The sequence below is a fragment of the Palaemon carinicauda genome, chromosome 18 (assembly GCF_036898095.1).
Source record: "Palaemon carinicauda isolate YSFRI2023 chromosome 18, ASM3689809v2, whole genome shotgun sequence".
Classification (NCBI taxonomy): domain Eukaryota; kingdom Metazoa; phylum Arthropoda; class Malacostraca; order Decapoda; family Palaemonidae; genus Palaemon; species Palaemon carinicauda.
Window position 1 is genome coordinate 85,063,141 of NC_090742.1, and position 19,489 is coordinate 85,082,629.

Here is a 19,489-nt window from a genome sequence, read left to right on the forward strand (position 1 = left end):
CAATATTATATTGCAATTCCGCACTACATCCAAAATTGTTTTGTCTCGCTTTCATTGATCGACTTTCCTCTAACAAATCCTTCATCTACCATTAAAAGCATAAGATTCAGCTTTTGCATTTGTGCGTATAGAACCATGTAAGAAAATATTGCTTTTATTAAGTCTAGAATGAATGGTGTGAGAATATTTCTTAGAATCTTATATATACTTACCCTTTATATATATATACTGTATATATATATATATATATATATATGTGTGTGTGTGTGTGTGTTGGTGTGTGTGTGTGTGTGAGTATTCCTGTATGCATGTATTGTAAGATAATGTGACTTTAAAAAGCGTAAATAAATGAATTAAAATAACTAAATCACAATTAATTTTAGATTTCTTTTTTCGAGGAGAAAACTACGGTATATATATATATATATATATATATATATATTGAGAGAGAGAGAGAGAGAGAGAGAGAGAGAGAGAGAGAGAGAGAGAGAGAGAGAGACCTAGCAACTCATAACTCTTCATAATCACATTATACCAAAGGAGGCCCCAGTTTTTATACAAGTGCATTTCAGTTTTGAAAATATCAGGTATGACTATTGATTATCATGTCTATAGTGAAACGTGTTATGTTGGCCCCTAAACAATAAATTTAAATTTTCTCATATATTACTACTTTCGTGTTTATATATATATATATATATATATATACAGTATATATATATATATACTGTATATATATATATATATATATATATATTATATATATATATACAGTATATATATATATAATATATATATATATACAGTATATATATATATATATATATATATAATTTGTTACATACCTAAACCTTCTTTGAAAAGGTTTTCCTTTTCTCACACCATTATTCTCCACCCTAGAACTGTTGCTTAGTTTGGAATTAATCAAAAAGGCACACGTCCTGCTTATCACCATACTATATCAAACTTAAATGTATATTAGCACACATGCGCACACAGAAATGTATATATAACCTGCCATACTATCAACAATCCATATATGAATGAACTTACCTTCACTCAACTATCACATTAAAGCATCGCTTGAAATTCTGTCAATTACTTGGTATTAGACATCAATATGGACATATAAAAAATTATGAACGTACCTGGAGAAGAAGGTTCTTGGTCCTGGCAATCCTCATTCAAAGTGAGGGAGCATGACCGACACATGTTATTGGTGTTTTTGGCGCTTCTTGAACCTCGCCAAGAGCCTAACCCAAGGTGGAGACCTTTGACCTTTTCCTCTAAGCCACGAAGCCTGCCCCGACCCCACTCTTTAGCTTTCATCTTGTGTAGCCTTTCTTCCAGGGCAGGGGGGATCTGTCGACGCAACCTCCTGAAGCCAAGCCATCTAGCCTCTACCCAAGCCCATTCATGGCCACCAACCCCACCGTCATCACGATTCCAATAACGATCGTCGGGAGATAACGACGGTGACACCGTTTGGGGCGTCGACGATATGCCCCTATTGTCTTCTGCCTTTGGCCACGATGAGCCAGAACTGTTTTCGATTTCAAGGTCATTGCCATCGGAATCCCCACCTTCACTCATAGCAGTTTCAGGGGTCTCGGCCATGAACTCGCTGTCCTGAGTTTCTGGCTCGATGGCAGAGTGCCTCCTTCTTTGCACGCCATCGGGAGGGCCTTTCCAGGGCTTTTTGAACCTGTGAGAAATATCTGGAGATCCACCCAAGTGCAACTTAGAGGTCGACCTGTGGAAGGCTCCACTGAGGACCTTGGTGATCAGAATTTCGGGTCCCGTGAAAATCATCTGTTCTTTGAAGAGGTTAGCATTACCATCGTAGGTGCCATTGTAAGTTGCACTCAAGGACTCTCCATTGGCGAGTGAGAACTGGTGTTTCTCCTTCACAACAGAGGGGCCCGTCCTTTCCCGGTTCCCAAGGAGTGCCACACCAGGACTCTCCACCTCACTCTCGCCAACACAGCCAGCCTTTCTGAGAGAAAGGTTGGCCCTGGGGAGGGGCATCATTAACGGAATATTCATTTTTACTTTAATAATTAAAACTTAATCAAGGTATTGTTACGATGATCTGTGTGTAATACATCTTCAATTTGGGGGTTTACAATACCAGTTACTTTAATTTCTTTTGTTAGTGTGAAACAAATCATTATCAGAAACATTTACATAAACATATGTATATCGTTCCAGAACGTTTGTCATTAATGAGTTTGCGTGGCATTAGCCCGCGTTAATTAACTCCTACGATATTACGTGACAAGTAAGTTTCACTCTCTTTCACTGCAGTAAAAAATGTAATTTTCTACACGGAAAAGACATTTGCTACTATAATCACTTCGGCTCGATTACCTGCACTGAACAATGAATATCAAGTTAAACTCGACACAGAATGCCAATCTTTATATTTTCCATCCATATAATTTTTTGTACACTATTGGGGAAAAATTACGGAAGCATAAATAAACTAAAATTTCCTTTCTATATACTAAAACGGAATAAAAATGACATAGATTTTACATTAGAGAAAAATACAAAATAAAACATTCAGTAAAATATCAGAGCGAAACAGTATACATACATATATACATACATTATACATTGCAATAAAAATGTATTCTGAGCGAAAATCAAGACATTAGTCACTGACAGATTTAATAATTAACAGACACATCACGACTGGACCACTTATTAAAAATAAAACCCATTTTCAGAGTACACTACCATTGGAAATATTATCAATATTACATACATAATATAATAATAATAATAATAATAATAATAATAATAATAAAATAACAATAATAATAATAACACATTATAACACAATAACTACTGTTTTCAATTTCACAGGTATGTTACTAGTACACGTGATAATAAGCTATATACAATATATATATATATATATAATATATAATATAAGTAAGGTGATAAAGTAAGATTAAGAGGAGGGATTAGATCTTAAGGATCAGAATTTCATAATTGCTTCAGTACTTTCCGCCAACATAACAAACCCAATAATAACTTTGGAAAAGTAAAGGTTTAACACTGACATCGAGACGAAATTTGTTTTTTTTACTCTCCAGACTCATACCTTTCAACGTCCCGAAGAGAGAAATGAGAAAAGTGAAAATAACGAAAATTCTCTTTTGCAGCAAATGTTGTTTGAGTATAGGCTCTCAATCTTTGTCTCGCATCTGACTACATAGATAAGCAGACTTACCAACATGATACAGTATGTATATGTATATGTATATATATATATATATATATATACATATACACATACATACATATATATATACATATATATATATATATATTATATATATATATATATATATATATATTATATATATATATATATATATATACGTATATATATATATATATATATATTTATATACACATATATATATATTTATATACACATATATATATATACATATATACACACACATATATATATATATATATATATACATATATACACACATATATATACACACATATAAATATATATATATATATAAATATATATATATATATATATATATAATATATATATATATATATATATATATATCAAAGAATGAAAGCCTAAACTGGAACGACACTTCCTTCAAAAGAGATTTATTTTCAATTTAAGTTTTTTTCATACATATATATACGTATGACATATACACAAACAAACACTCAAGATTGTCATTTGAAGGATAACTAAATAATATATCATAGTATTTCTAAGTATTTTTTGCACTAGGCATAATATACCAATATTTAAATCATTTATTAATTACATCATTATATATTACCAAACACTTGTAAGATATGAAAATGAACTATATCAATCAGTATTTGTTTTTCAAGAAAAAAAAACATCGATGAAATACTAAGGGAAAAAGATTAAAACTAAAAATATTTATATCCATCACTATATATATATATATATATATATATATATAGTTTGATAACAATATTTTTGAAAAATCAGTATCCCCAAGTTCTATTTATGAAAAATATTGTAGAGCTCTCATCCTAAAAACAGGCTGAATTTAAATAACTAACCAAAATTTGAGCAGAGTTACAGCTTTCGCGTCATAAAACTGGCTTCAAAGAAGCATGGTATTGTACATCCTAGCACGATATTGAAAACTATGATTGCACATTTTGCATACTTTAACATAGGCCAAAGATGGGTTTAAACTTTGTGCATCGTCGTTAGTGTTCTTAATTACCCTTTTACATCGAACATAGCATACATATTATTATTATTATTATTATTATTATTATTATTTTTATTACAAGCTAGGCTATAACCTTAGTTGGAAAAGCAAGATGCTAAAGCCCAAGGGCTCTAACAAGGAAAAATAGCCCAGTGAGGAAAGGAAACAAAGAAATAAACAAACTACAAGAGAGGAATAAACAAAATAAAATATTTCATGAACAGTAACAACATTAAGTTAGATCCTTCACATATAAACCCTAAAAACTTCAAAAAACAAGAGGAGAAGGAGAAATAGGATAGGACAGCATGCCCAAGTGAACCCCCAGGCAAGAGAACTCTAATCCAAAACAGTGCTAGGCCATGGTACAGAGGCTAGGGCACTACTCAAGACAAGAGAACAATGGTTTTATTTTGGAGTGTCCTTCTCCTAGAAGAGCTGCTTACCATAGCTAAAGAGTCTCTTCTACTTCTACCAAGAGGAAAGTAGCCACTGAACAATTACATTGCAGTAGTTAACTCCTTGAAAGAAGAGGATTTGCTTGGTAATCTCAAGTGTTGTTAGGTGTACGAGGACAGAGGATAATGTGGTAAGAATAGGCCAGACTATTTGGTGTAAGTGCAGGCAAAGAGAAAAGGAGCCGTAATCAGAGAGAGAGAGAGAGAGAGAGAGAGAGAGAGAGAGAGAGAGAGATCCAATGCAGTAATGTCTGGCCAGTCAAAGGACTCAATAACTTTCTAGAAAGAAATTAATGTGTGTAAGGTGAAGTAAGGAAAATGGCTGGTGTCAACGTAAAAGAAGACTATGGGTTAACAGAAATTAGGAAGATGGAGCAATGAACATTCATATAAAAAGTAGAAGAATTGAACTCTTTGATTTGTAAAGGTTTTTTGGAAGCAAATATAATAAAAGAGGATGGAGAATAGTATAATCAAGAGAGGTGAAGCAAAAGATGAAGAATAGATTTGAAGTACTTTGGACACCAAAATATGAATGGACGTAGATACGGTTGAGCCAACTTTTTTTTATGGAAGGGAAGAGTAGATGTTAAGAGAAAATAAGTTGAAGCCGTTAAGATAAACTGCTTGCATAGTTTAAGACGAAAATATGAATGAGAAGGACAAAAAAAAGATACTTGAAAAAAAGGGTAAGATTTTGTTTTCAGATGGATCTTTAATGTGAAAAGGAAGGACGACAAAAGTTTCTGAAAGTAAATTCGAAAAAATTAGGTGGGGCGAAGAGAGAAAGACCTAAAATGCGCCGGATATATAAAGATGTATTCAACTCGTTTGAAATTCTAATTCTTGGTTGGGAATTTACTTTTGAGAAAAACATCCGGTTCTTTTTCTTCTTCAATTGTGCAAATCATTGGGGAACTGTCTATCCTGAAGAAATTATTTAAATCTTTCATTCTGCCATGTTTTGAATATTGTTTTCCTGACAGATCTTTAGCGCTAGACTTTTATCTTGAATTGTTGAACAAAAACTTGCGGTCTCTCTAACTCCACGTCCCTGATCGACCTAGATGTTGATCTCTCACCGTCGTTCAGAGTTTTCATAATCCTGGTCATCCTTTGCATTCAGATCTTCCTAGACTGTACCATCCAGTACATAAAACTGGGTATGCAGTTAATTCTAAAAGCTTTGCCCTATCCATCATAAGGCTCAATAATATTCATTGTATTCTAGAAGTTTTCATTCCACCGATCATCCGCTTGTGGAAATCTCTTCCTAATTAGGCAGTTGAATCAGTGGAACTTCAAAAGTTCAAACTTGTTACAAATGCTTTTCTGTCAAAACAGGTTGACATAATTTTCATTTTTTAGATTATATATTGACATATCTAGTAATGCTTTTACTGGTCTTAATATATTTTGCAATTTTCTATCATTTCTTTTGATATAGTTTATTCGTTACTTTTCTATTTCCTTTCCACACTTGGAGTATTCTGCCTTTCCAATGAGGGTTGTGGCGTGGCTAATAAGAAGAAGAAGAAGAAGAAGAAGAAGAAGAAGAAGGCCACCAACACCCAGGAAGTGCAAGAGTGCATTGCAAGATGGAGGCAAATAGAGCAATGTGTATAAAGGTGTTCAACCCGATGTTGATGAGACTTCGGAGAAACTAATTTCGAAGCGTCTAATGCTGCATTTTTCGGTACAGGGGGTTATTCAATTATTCAGCATAAAAAAGCATAAAAATAAAACAATGGATGAGTTGCTTTTAAATTGGAGCAAAATTTCATTACATATATATATATATATATATATATATACATACATATATATATACTGTATATATACAAACATATATATATATATACATATATATATACATATATATATATATATACATATACATATATATATGTATAAATATAAATATATACATATACATATATATATCATATATATACATATATATAAATATGTACATGTATATATATATATATATATATATATATATATATATATGCATACAAGATTTTTCATAATACTGACCATTCATTACATTCACATCTTCCTGGACAGTTCCATCCTGTTCATAATACTAGGCATGCAATTAATTCCAATGTTCAGGCCTTCTCCATCATGAGGCTCAAAGCTATACAGTATTATAGAAGTTTTATTCCAGCTGTGACCAAGTTGTGGAATGATCTTCCTAATCGGGTAGTTGAATCAGTAGAACTTGCAGCAAATGTTTTTATGTTCAACAGGCTGTCATAAGTCTTTTTATAGTTTATATATGGCATATCTTTTGATGTTGTTACTGTTTTCAAAACATTCTATTGTTAATTTTTTCTCCTACCATTTATTTATTTCCTTTTTTCCTTTCCTCACTGGATTATTTTCCCTGTTGGAGCCCTTGGGCTTATAGCATCTTGCTTTTCCAACTTGGATTTTAGCTTGGCTAATAATAATAATAATAATAATAATAATAAAAATAATGATCATATATATATATATATATATATATATATATATATATATATATATACACTTATGATCACGTCAAAATATGTATGAAGCACATATTGACATATTGATTCAATATAATTCATCTCAAGGACAATTCCTTGTTTACGACATGAAGAAGAGAGAGGTTAGTGAGCCAAGAGCCTAACCAGCACGCCGCCAAAGACCTATCGCCTTTAACGCCACGGTCATGAAAAGCTTCCTTGGAATCGGTACTCTGGCCCAGTTTTAGACAACATGGTATTACCCAGCGGCGAAGACGCCCTCGTTAAAGTTCAACCAGAGTGCCCAATAATGCAGTACGTTACTCTCTGGCGCAAGGACGCAGTTGAAGAAACAGCTTATCCAGCGGTATTGCAACATCTGGTACTGCCGCAGATTCCAACTGTTCTTTGAGAATAAGTGAAGCTATTCTTAGGGAATATTTACATCGGCTGGGTACCATGGTTGATTGCAGTTTTACCATGTTTGTGTGTTCACCTGGTGATGATTTTTCACATTTATCCTTACTAGTTCATTCATCTGAATAACTTAAAAGACAGTTTATCAACATTACGTAGAACATTGCCATGCACCTCTATCATGAAAGAACTATCGTTCTTTTTTGCCATTGACCCCATTCGGTTCCATCATGTACTAGCCATGACTTACGACTCGTCCATTCTTTCTTGACTTCTATAATGTGACTAAACCATTATCGTGACAGAATATATGGAATCAAGGAATATATTACACCAAACATTTACACCAAAATTTAAAGAAACTACGCAAATGTGAAGCTTCCCGTACGGAACACAATAATGCCACTAATACAATTGTATGTAATATGTGTGTGTATATGTATATATATATATATATATATATGTGTGTGTGTGTGAATACACACACACACACACACACACACACACACACATATATATATATATATATATATATATATATATATATACATATATATATTGTGTGTGTGTAAACTTTATAAGAAAGGAATCATTTATATGGAAGCAAAAGAAAGATAAAAGACTAAATTCCTATTCTTCCTACCCCAAATGAGTAGAAATTTAGGAGAGAAAGACATCATCACGTCTCGACGCTTTAATAACCTGATATCTAGACGTCAATTTCATGCATGCATGTCCTGCACGACTCGGTTTAGGATGTGAGATTGCAAATCAGGCACAGCGCCTTTTTTATGCTGTGGGTCTTTCGGGGAAAAGTATACATCATTTGAAAATGTTGACCACAGGTTACGTGTTACATATATACACATATAATTATTTATGTATATATATATATATATATATATATATATATATATATATATATATGTATATATATAATATATATATATATATATATATATATATATATATATAGTGTGTGTGTGTGTTTATCTGCATCTGTGCATAACCTTCAGACCCTATCACCCAACTACACACACATATATACAAACAAAGCATCCAATCTAAGCCCCATCACATACCATCCCCTCTCTTCAACCCATCTACGGCCAATGCAATCAACTTGGAGGAGAGAAAAAGAGGCGAACTTAAACTCTCCAGAAAATGAACGAAGAAGAATATCGAAGAGAACAAAAAGGAATCTTATGTACACACAATTTTCTCTCTCTCTCTCTCTCTCTCTCTCTCTCTCTCTCTCTCTCATACACAGAATTTATTAAACCGCTTATTTGTTAAGTTTTTCTCGTTCTGAACCAGCCACTATTTCCGCTCCAAATGATTAATCTATTCGCAGGTAAAACAATTACTCTACAAAATTACCATTACAGGACCGGTCCATTTCTGTTCAATTGGAATTCACTAGCTTATTGAACTACATTCGATTAATTGGTGAACTGATTAATGAAACTCAAAAACTCCATTTCCAGGATATTTCTCAACATCACGATAATTCATGTGATTTAAAAGTAATTACATGCGATCCAAACAACGAGATGTAACAATAAAACACATTTAAATATTTGTCCAATGCCAAAAAACAAAAACAAAACAAAAATAGAAGGAACGAATAAATCACGATCACAATTTTTCTACTTGAGAGAGAGAGAGAGAGAGAGAGAGAGAGAGAGAGAGAGATACATTCTGATCATGCACTTTTTTACTGAGAGAGAGAGAGAGAGAGAGAGAGAGAGAGAGAGAGATACATTCTGATCATGCACTTTTTTACTGAGAGAGAGAGAGAGAGAGAGAGAGAGAGAGAGAGAGATGCTTCATGTAGCTGTTGTCCCTTTTTCGTTACCAAAGAACTATAAGTAATCGAGATTAAACGGGTGTACTGTATAGTTGAAACAAATATTTCACATTGTTAAAAGATGAACCGAGACAACCGCAGATTTGATGAACTAAAATATATGTTTTATTCAACTGAATATATAATAATATTGTATAATTCCAATGCGCAATGTATTCCAAGAACACACATGGTTTCTTTATCTAGTAACAAGTATTCATTCATTCACAACTAACGCAGGTAGTAGGTTGGCTAAGGCACCAGCTACCCGTAGAGATACTACCACTACGAAATTTATTGGGTCATTTTACTGATCAGACAGTACTGTATTGGATACCTCTCAATGGTTACGGCTCATTTTCTCTCTGCCTACTCATACCCGAATAGTCTGGCATATTCTTTCCACATTCTCTTATGTCCCCGTACACCTGACAACACTGAGATCCATAATTTATCAGTGGCTACTTTCCTCTTGGTAAGGGTAGGAAAAAACTCTTTAGCTATGGTAAGCAGCTCTTCTAGAAGGACACTCCAAAATCAAGCCATTGTTTTCTAGTATAGGGTAATGCCATAGCCTCTGTACCATGGCCTTCCATTGCTTTGGATTAGAGTTCTCTTGCTTGAGGGTACACTCGGGCACGTTGTTATTCTATTTATCTTTCTCTTATTTTTTTTCAAGTTTTTATAATCTATGTATGAAAGATCTAATTCAATGTCGTTACTGTTCTCAATTTTTCTTTTATTTTGATTGTTTATTAATTCTCTTGTAGTTTATTCATTTCCTTGTTTCCTTTCCTCACTGGGCTATTATTTCCAGTTGGAGCCCTTGGACATACAGCACCTTGGTTTTCCACCTAGGGTTATAGCTTATCTTGTAATATTGATATTATTCATAATTTACAAAAGGATGCCAGAAATAATAAAATAATATAATGTGTAGAATTATGTAAGAGATATGGTTTTCATTGGAAATTAATTTTACTTAGATTAAACACATTACATAATTTATTTGAGTCATTAACCATTATTAACATTACTAATACTGCTATTATAAACAAAAATAACATTCTCAGAGCATTGTTGACGCGATAAATCTTCCATTCATACCTTCATTACACAAAGGTTATGGTCAAGACCAAGGTCATAACCACAACCAAGATCACAAAATCACTACCTTTAATCTAATTCGAAAAATTATTCATTAGTATAACTGCTGAAAACGAAGTCTAATTTTTGTATGGTTCAAAGCTATAGACAAGAATTATTAATACAAAATCTATGTAGGCTAATCAGGAATCATATTTCAACATTTTCCCCTTGAAGGGTTGCTACTAGAATAGTTCAGCATTCTGCTATCTCAGAAAATCCTTAGGAGTGAAGTTGCTAGCATCTCGCCTTATAGCTTAACGACATCAAATACCAAGATATTAAAAACTATCTGTTGCTCAATATTAGAGGAAAAAAAAGCCTGTTTATGTCAATACTTTAATACATGGCCACCTATTACAAACTTAGGCAAAAGCTATTAAAGTGGACATGGGTTGATTCCGATTTCAATTACAGATACCTGGATTCGACAAGAATATTTAGAGCAGAATCTAAAAAAGCTTTCATCTCTTTTGATTGGAAGCCACCATCTAGTTTTGTTTCAATTCTGAAGCTAGGAATGAATCCTGGCTGATATATATATATATATATATATATATATATATATATATATATATATATATATATATATATATACATGTTTATCTAAAAAAGATATTGTCAAATAGAAGTCTTTTAAATACAGCAATGCTCTCTCTCTCTCTCTCTCTCTCTCTCTCTCTCTCTCTCTCTCTCTCTCTCTCTCTCTCTCTCTCTCTCTGCGTGTCTTTGTATCTGCCAACAAAGAAAGCAACGCAAGTGAAATATAGCCTTGTCCAACACGACGATTACCTTTCCCGTCCATTCCTTCCTCCCTTCGTCAGGAGGCAGATGGTATTTGAGTCGTTTACATATAAAACGAGAGGGAAGCTGGAGGCTGGGAACAGCCGTATATATTTTCGAGGTGGAAAGCGACACTTTTTTCCTTTTTCTACACATCTAGACGTAAGACAGTATAATGAAGGCAGCCACCAGAAGAAATAAATACTAAAGTCGAATGCTTCTTTCAGGCCAAATATGTTCCGTATTTGCTGGTTAACTGAATGGTTTATTTACATATCAAAAGGCATCTAAATAACTATGGTAAAAATATATTTGATTGCAAAGCAAATGAGTAGACTAAAGATATCCGGAAAATTTTTTTTGAATATCATCTAATCTAGTCACTGTTAAGTAATTGTGATGAAAACATTAGAAACAACAACCAATCAATCAGTAAATACTAAAAATGGTGAAAAAACTTTATTTTCATAACAATGAAGACATTATTTATTATTATTATTATTATTATTATTATTATTATTATTATTATTATTACTACTACCCAAGCTACAATCCTTCTTTGATAGAAATGTCGTTCTACTTGAAAATGTTTATCAAATTTAGAGACGTTTTGCACCTTAAAGAATATTGATAAGCAAAAGATTGAATGGCAAGATCTTCAAAACAGTTGCACTATATGGAATACTTTTTTGGGCATTTTGAACTGGTGTGTTTTTGCTTCTACCATGGGAATTGAAGCTGCGAAGGTTAATGTTCTAGTACGTCAGGTTCTGAAGCTTGGTTGCTAAATTAAGGTGCTTTTGTATTTCCAATGTCGAGCAATAACTGCGAAGTTCACGCTGAATATATTGTTCCTAGTGGTAATAACTGGTATGGCGCAAGGTTTTAAAATAATCTACCTTCACTGTTCACTGTTTGGAACGCCAGACAAAATAGTATTGCTAACTACTACTACTACTACTACTACTACTACTACTACTACTACTACTACTCTCTCTCTCTCTCTCTCTCTCTCTCTCTCTCTCTCTCTCTATCACACACACATTATATATATATACACACACACACACACACACACACACATATATATATATATATATATATATATATATATATATATATATATATATATATATCACCTCTTCCTACGCCTATTGACGCAAAAGGCTTCTGTTAGATTTCGCCAGTCGTCTCAATCTTCAGCTTTCCATTCAATACTTCTCCATTCATCATCTCCTACTTCGTGCTTCATAGTCCTCAGCCATGTAGGCCTGGGTCTTCCAACTCGTCTAGTGCCTTGTGGAGCCCAGCTGAACGTTTGGTGAACTAATCTCTCTTGGGGAGGGCGAAGAGCATGCCCAATCCATATCCATATACCCCTCATCATGATCTCATCCACATATGGCACTTGGGTAATCTCTCTTATAGTTTCATTTCTAATCATGCCCTGCCATTTAACTCCAAATATCCTTCTGACAGCTTTGTTCTCAAATCTATTAATTTTATTGGAGATTGTTTCATTATCATACCATGACTCATGTCCTTAGAGGAACACCGATCTCACTAAACTGACATATTGTCTTATTTTTATAAGTATTTTCAGATTTGATTTATAAATTTTACTTAAATTAGCCATTGTCTGATTTGCTTTTTTCAATCTTTCACTAAACTCTAATTCTAAAGACCCTGTATTGGAGATCATAGTTCCTAAATACTTAAATTATTCTACCTCCTTAATCCTTTCTCCTTTCAATGATATTTCATCTGCCATTGCATACTCCGTTCTCATCATCTCTGCCTTTCTTCTATTTATCTTCAGCCAAACCTCGTGTGATATTTCATGCATTCTGGCAAACAAGTATTGCAAATCCTGTGGTGTTCTGCTAACAAGGACAACATCATCAGCATACACTAGGTCTGCTATCACCAATCCAGTCCAATCCTTCTCCACCATCTCTGACAGTTCTATGCATTACAAAATCCATGCGGAGGATAAACACCATAGGTGACAACACATTCCCTTGGAGTTCTCCGCTGTTTACTGGAAATTCATTTGATATGACTCCATTAACATTAACTTTGCACTTGCTATGCCCATGAACAGACTTAATAAAATTTAAATATTTAAGAGGAATTCCATAATAACGCAGGACTCCACAAAATTGGTCGGTGCACACAATCAAAGGCTTTCTCATAGTCCACAAATGCCATCAAAAGGGGAATTCTATATTCTACGCATTGCTGTACATGTCTCAAAATGAAAATTTGGTCAGTGTAACTTCTACCTTTTCTAAATCCTGCTTGTTCATCTCTCAGCTTTTCATCAATCTATTTCTCCAGTCTCTTTAGAATAAGCATACTATATATTTTCATACCAACTGACGTAAGTGTTATGCCTCTGTAATTATTGCAATCAGTCAGGTCTCTCCTTTTTTTTTCTATTTTCACCAACACTAATAACTCCCATTCATCAGGTTTTGCCTGTTCATGCCACATTCCACAAAATAATCTTGTAAGTAGTTCGGAAGTCACTTCATTTTCGGCCAGTATTATGTTGGCAATTATTCCATCGTATCCTGGGGCTTTTCATCTCTTTAGTTTTTTAGGATAGCTTCGACTTCAAACACACTGAATTCATGTATGGGCACATCAAGGTCATCATCATCTTCAGTTATATCAATCATATTATTCCCTTCATATCTCCTATTCATAACCTCACTAAAGTGTTCCATCCAACGTTGTCTTTCTTCCTCTTCTGTTGCTATAACAGAGCCATCTCTCTTTTTGATGGGTATGTGTTTCTTCTTCTTTGCCCCCATTGAAATTTCATGGATAATTCTATGAGCAATTCTCACACCATAGCCACTTCCTGAATTCATAGCTTTGTCAGTCCTATCTGCTTTACTGTCTAAATATTCTCTCCAGTCATTCCTGGCTTTTCTTTTGACCTCACTGTCAATGCAGGAATACTTAGCATGCTCTACCTTGTAATTTTCATTACTTACTCGAAAATTTTCAACAATTACTTTCTGTCTTTGTCTCCTTTTTATAGTATCCATAGTATCATTTGATATCCACGGCTTTCTCCTTGTAATTGCGTTTCCCAAGACTTCACTACCAACTGACTTTTATATGTTCTTAATATAACACCATTCTTCTTTCATAGTCTGTTCTTCGTCTCTTAAAGTTTCTAAGACTTTTAATCGATTCCTACATTCAATTGCAACTGTTTCTCTGTGCTTCTATCCATCTCTCTGTTGGGTGCTTTCAGTTTTAATTTCAGTGTGGCACTGAGGAGCTGGTGATCACTACCAATATCTACACCTCTATAACTTCTTACATTTCTCAGTCCTCCTTCTCTCTTTATTAATGGCTATGTGATCTATTTCATATTTGTAATTGCCACATGGTGAAGTCCATATATACTTATGGATGTTCTTGTGTTGAAAAAGAGTACATCCAATGACAAAATTGTTTGCTGAACAGAAACTTATGATATGTGCTCCATTTTCATATATATACTGTATATATATATATATATATATATATATATATATATATATATATATATATATATATATATATATATATATGAGGCAGTCGTAGCTCAATCCTATATTTCTGGAAAAATATAAAACCAACGCCCATGAGTTGATCCCGCCTACCGCACACCAGTTGACCTACGTGTAGCCTACTGTAAATGGTTAACAGCCTCATCTGGGTAAGTATATGGAAATGAGTACCGTACGTCTATACTCAACGGGAAAAAGGACGAGAGAAATGGGAATATAATCCACATACGATTTATACACGGACTTACCTACATACGTACTGAATATGTATACAAACATGCCTCTCTCGACGAATAAAACCTAAATCGGTTTTAAATGGAAAAGGGAGTAAAACGAAGACTTTTATCCCAAAGATAAAAGTGCTCTAAATTTATGTTAATGAAACTCTCTTGGTGCCTTTGCTTCCACCGGGTCTAATGGCCAGTTCTCTAGAACTGCTTAATTGCCAAGAGAGGGGAGGAACGTAGATACTTTTAGTACAAAATGTGGTAATAAAAATTCGAATTTTCACAAGGATTCACAATTTTTCTCTCACATATTATTTATTCTTGGATTGCTCTCGAAAAGCTTTCTGTAACAAAGAAAAAAGAATGAAAAGACTAAAACAGGCCAAAAATATAAAAGTTCAAAAAAAAAAAATCCTTCGATAGTCGGTGATGTTATTTTAACACCTACCCGAAAAGAAATACCAGAAAAAGGATCACATGGAACGACAAAACTTTGCTCTTCTCTTCATTAAGTTTTCGTTTATATATGTGTATATATATATATTTATATATATATATATATATATATATATATATATATATATATATATATATATATATATATATATAGTTTTTTGCGGGTATTAAACGTGAAACCATATTAATTAGGTAAATCACGTGTTTCTGCCCAATAACTTTCAGCTGACTTTCCAGGTCTCATTATGGCCCACTGTCACCTATCCAAGTATCAATCCTAACATGATCATTTAAATGAAAATCAGCAGTGGAAATTATGTAACAAAGTATTCTAATCAACTAGAGTAACTACTCTGAATGATCTTTTAAGTAATCTCAATACAAAAAACATTTCTGACAGAACACATTATTTTGTAGGATACCATGAGAAAAAAAGAATTTAGAGGCCGCTTAATATCAGACGGTATTAACTAAAATTAAATCATGGATATTCTACCATGTAATTTAATCCTATTTATCAGAAAAAAAAAATAGGAAAACAATGGCATAGTAATCGCAATCAAGTTACAAAGCGAAATCATGTAAGATACTAATTCACATAGTACCTTTAAACGACAAAGACGTGAAATGAGAAGATCCAGTAGAAGTAGCCACGAACAAACAGGATATCATGGACGACTACACAATGTTTAGGGCCTAAAAGCAACATCACAATGAGAGGATAAATCTCCAAACGCCTGAATCTGGGAAACGTGTGTTCGAGGGAAAGTCGAGAGAAGCAGAAAAGCCGACTGAATCGGATTCACACATCGTACCGAGAGAGGTAATGGCTGACCCCAATCGAAGGCAATTGTGTTATCAGCGAATCGGATGCGTCTCTTCAGAACTAACCCATTTCTGGGATTAGGTCTCTGAAGTGAGATTCCCTAGCGTCAAGTGTTGCCAATCATCATGTCAATTGGTGAGGAGAGTGCGTTTAAACTTAATTCCTGTTATTTAGTTATTTTCACATTTTATATTTACATTATACATTTATATATATATATATATATATATATATATATATATATATATATATATATATATATATACACATTCGTACCTAGGCTAATGAATCGTAGAGGTACGTCATTCGCAATAAAACTTCAACTACACAATTTATATTTCTCTTTTTTTGGACCTTTCTTTCAGCATTTCTGAATTAAACACCTATTTTAGAGACCTATTGTCGTCCACAGTCTCTGCATATCTTTTCATCAAGTCTAACCTTTTAATCGCTTAGTATCTTTATTCCTTTTTTTCAGCTTATATAATACACAGACAATATCATTACATCAGCTTCAACCTTTTATCTCTAGTTTACATTCAACATACAATATTTTCTTAAAGGGGAAATAGTTCAAAAACCCTTAATAAAATCCTACTTTGTCTTCCATAGATAATTCAAGTCTGTTCCTGATCTTTTGTAACGCCATCATCATCACCCATTTAATCCACTTCCCGATGCTTAACCGAATCAATATCAATAGTCATAGTTTCATGTTTCAGGTTTCAATTTAACCTCATGACCTCGTCCTTAATAACATCTACTCTTAACTCTCATTTCATTGTATATATCGTTGAATGCATTTGCCTCTTGTTATTAAAACTGAATTGAACAAAACGTTATCAGTTCAATACCCAACTTTGCCAGAGGTTTATAAAGAACAAGTTTCATAGTTGGATGACAGTTTCAATTTCATCATAGAGAAAAACAATTTTGTTCAGTTGGAAAAAATATATGAATAAAACAGAAGTTTGGAGAGGACAAAACTATTCGGCAGAGAAAAATTAAAGGGTGGACATAGATTTTAAGAATACAAAAGATAAATACAACGAAAACTTTCCGACGTCACTTCCTCCTAGCCTATAAACGACGGAAATTCCATTCAAACTCAATTTCATCGCCCTTGCTCAACGGTCTTATTTAAGTTTATGGCTGAATTTAGCGTCCGTTGAGCCTCCCTTGGAATAAAAGTTATGGGACGAAGAAGCGGCAACCAGACGACTTTGGCTTGCCAGAGACAGGAAGGAAGAAGCCATGGAGGAAAGAAATGTCAGAAATATTTGCCATTGCCGTAAAACAAACCGGGACGAATGGGAAAGGAAGGAAAGTTCTTGTAAACTGCAGGAAAAAATGGCGGAAGTCTGCCGAAGTTATACCAGTGCTTGGCTTATATTTCACCTCGGATCAAGAGAGCTTTAATACTGGAAGTAAGATCTATTTAAACAACTTTATAGGGAAGTAAATAATCTTTTAGTAATACTAACCAACAACTGTTCATGTTTGTCTTTCACTAAAAAATATATCTTCCTATACATGGCCACTTCTTCAAGTGATTCATCTTAGGCAGATTTATTAACATAAATTTCCGTACAATTTCAGGTACTACCTAAATAACAATCGTGCTCAAAAGGTAATATTAATTTCTGTATAATGATACGTACAGATATATTAGCGGAAATATTATTATACTACAATACTTTTAAAAAGATACTCTGATATAAGGAAAATTTTTTCTTAAGATATTATTGGAATGTCATCCAAGCTGATTAAGAAAACCCTCTTATATGTATATCATACCTAAGTCTGTGTATACAACACTATCAGTTGTATTTTTTACTTACATATAATACAACGTAAACACAAACTTCTCTCATCAAATCCTAATCATTACCCATTTAAATATATGTATGTATGTATGTATGTATGTATGTATGTATGTATGTATATATATATATATATATATATATATATATATATATATATATATATATATATATATATATATACTGCATATATTCGGCAAGTTCCTCCCTCCCATTAAAGAGAATAAGTAAAGGAACACTGTCCCAAGAATGCCACTAAATGACCAAACTATTAATTAGGAACACAGCTGCAGAACACGCAACATAACTGGCCAACCAACCCCCTTACCCAACACATAAAATTTACTCACAACTTCCTTAATGTACAATAAAATGCACGCATAATACTTAGACTGAATTTCGAGGTTATGTTAGTTACTTTCATAAAAAATCGTTATATTCTCTTTAATGTCAAAGAAAGAATAAAATAGGAAAAAAAATAATGACAGATATCAAAGTTAAGATGATGGCATAAGACTATAGCGGGGTGTATTAAGTTTATGAGCCAATGTCAAGTTCACAACATCAATTTATAATAAGTAATATAAGAAAACATAATCTTCTCAAAAACATATGAACAACAGTATTAGGAATAAGAAATAGGCAAAAACATATTTACACACCCACACACACACCCACATACACACACACATATATATATATATATATATATATATATATATATATATATATATATATATATATATATGTTTTAATTATTTCTATAGATTATAACTAAATATTTAAATCTTTCTTTACATCCAGAATAAAAAAAAAACACATTAAGCTTATCACGAAGACGTAATTTGTATTAATGATTTTCTTTCGTAAACATAGTCACTGTTCTATATATACTGTGTATATATATATATATATATAGATATATATATATATACACATATATATAGATATATATAATATATATATATATATATATATATATATATATATATATATATATATATATACATATACCTGTATATATAGCAACATATTCTTTACCAAACAAAACTGCCATGCTTCATTTGAAATTTATGTATGCAAAGTGGCGAGTTATTTTTAAATGAAAATTCCAAAATGTTACAAAACCAGACAATATTCTTTTGTATCAGCCGTAAAACTATATTTACTAGATGTAAAATATAATTTTA

The 19,489-nt window shown here is 32.9% G+C and overlaps 2 protein-coding genes across 8 annotated transcripts in view; both read right to left on the bottom strand.

The window, feature by feature from the left end:
• Positions 1–19,489, bottom strand: part of LOC137657922 (guanine nucleotide exchange factor DBS-like) — a 664,479-nt gene that overhangs the window by 578,364 nt on the left and 66,626 nt on the right. For 5 of the 7 annotated variants that reach the window (XM_068392587.1, XM_068392590.1, XM_068392592.1 and 2 more), the window contains exon 1: positions 1,149–2,043. The exons of 1 other annotated variant lie outside the window; for it this stretch is intronic. In XM_068392587.1, coding sequence (XP_068248688.1) covers positions 1,149–2,031 — 883 coding nt within the window. In that variant the 5' untranslated portion in view covers positions 2,032–2,043. Of the gene's footprint in view, positions 1–1,148; positions 2,046–19,489 lie in introns of those variants that run through there. One more of the 7 variants, XM_068392589.1, reaches the window with a different exon arrangement.
• The window catches only part of LOC137657923 (uncharacterized), a 487,878-nt gene that overhangs the window by 183,178 nt on the left and 285,211 nt on the right, over positions 1–19,489 (bottom strand). The window lies entirely within an intron of this gene.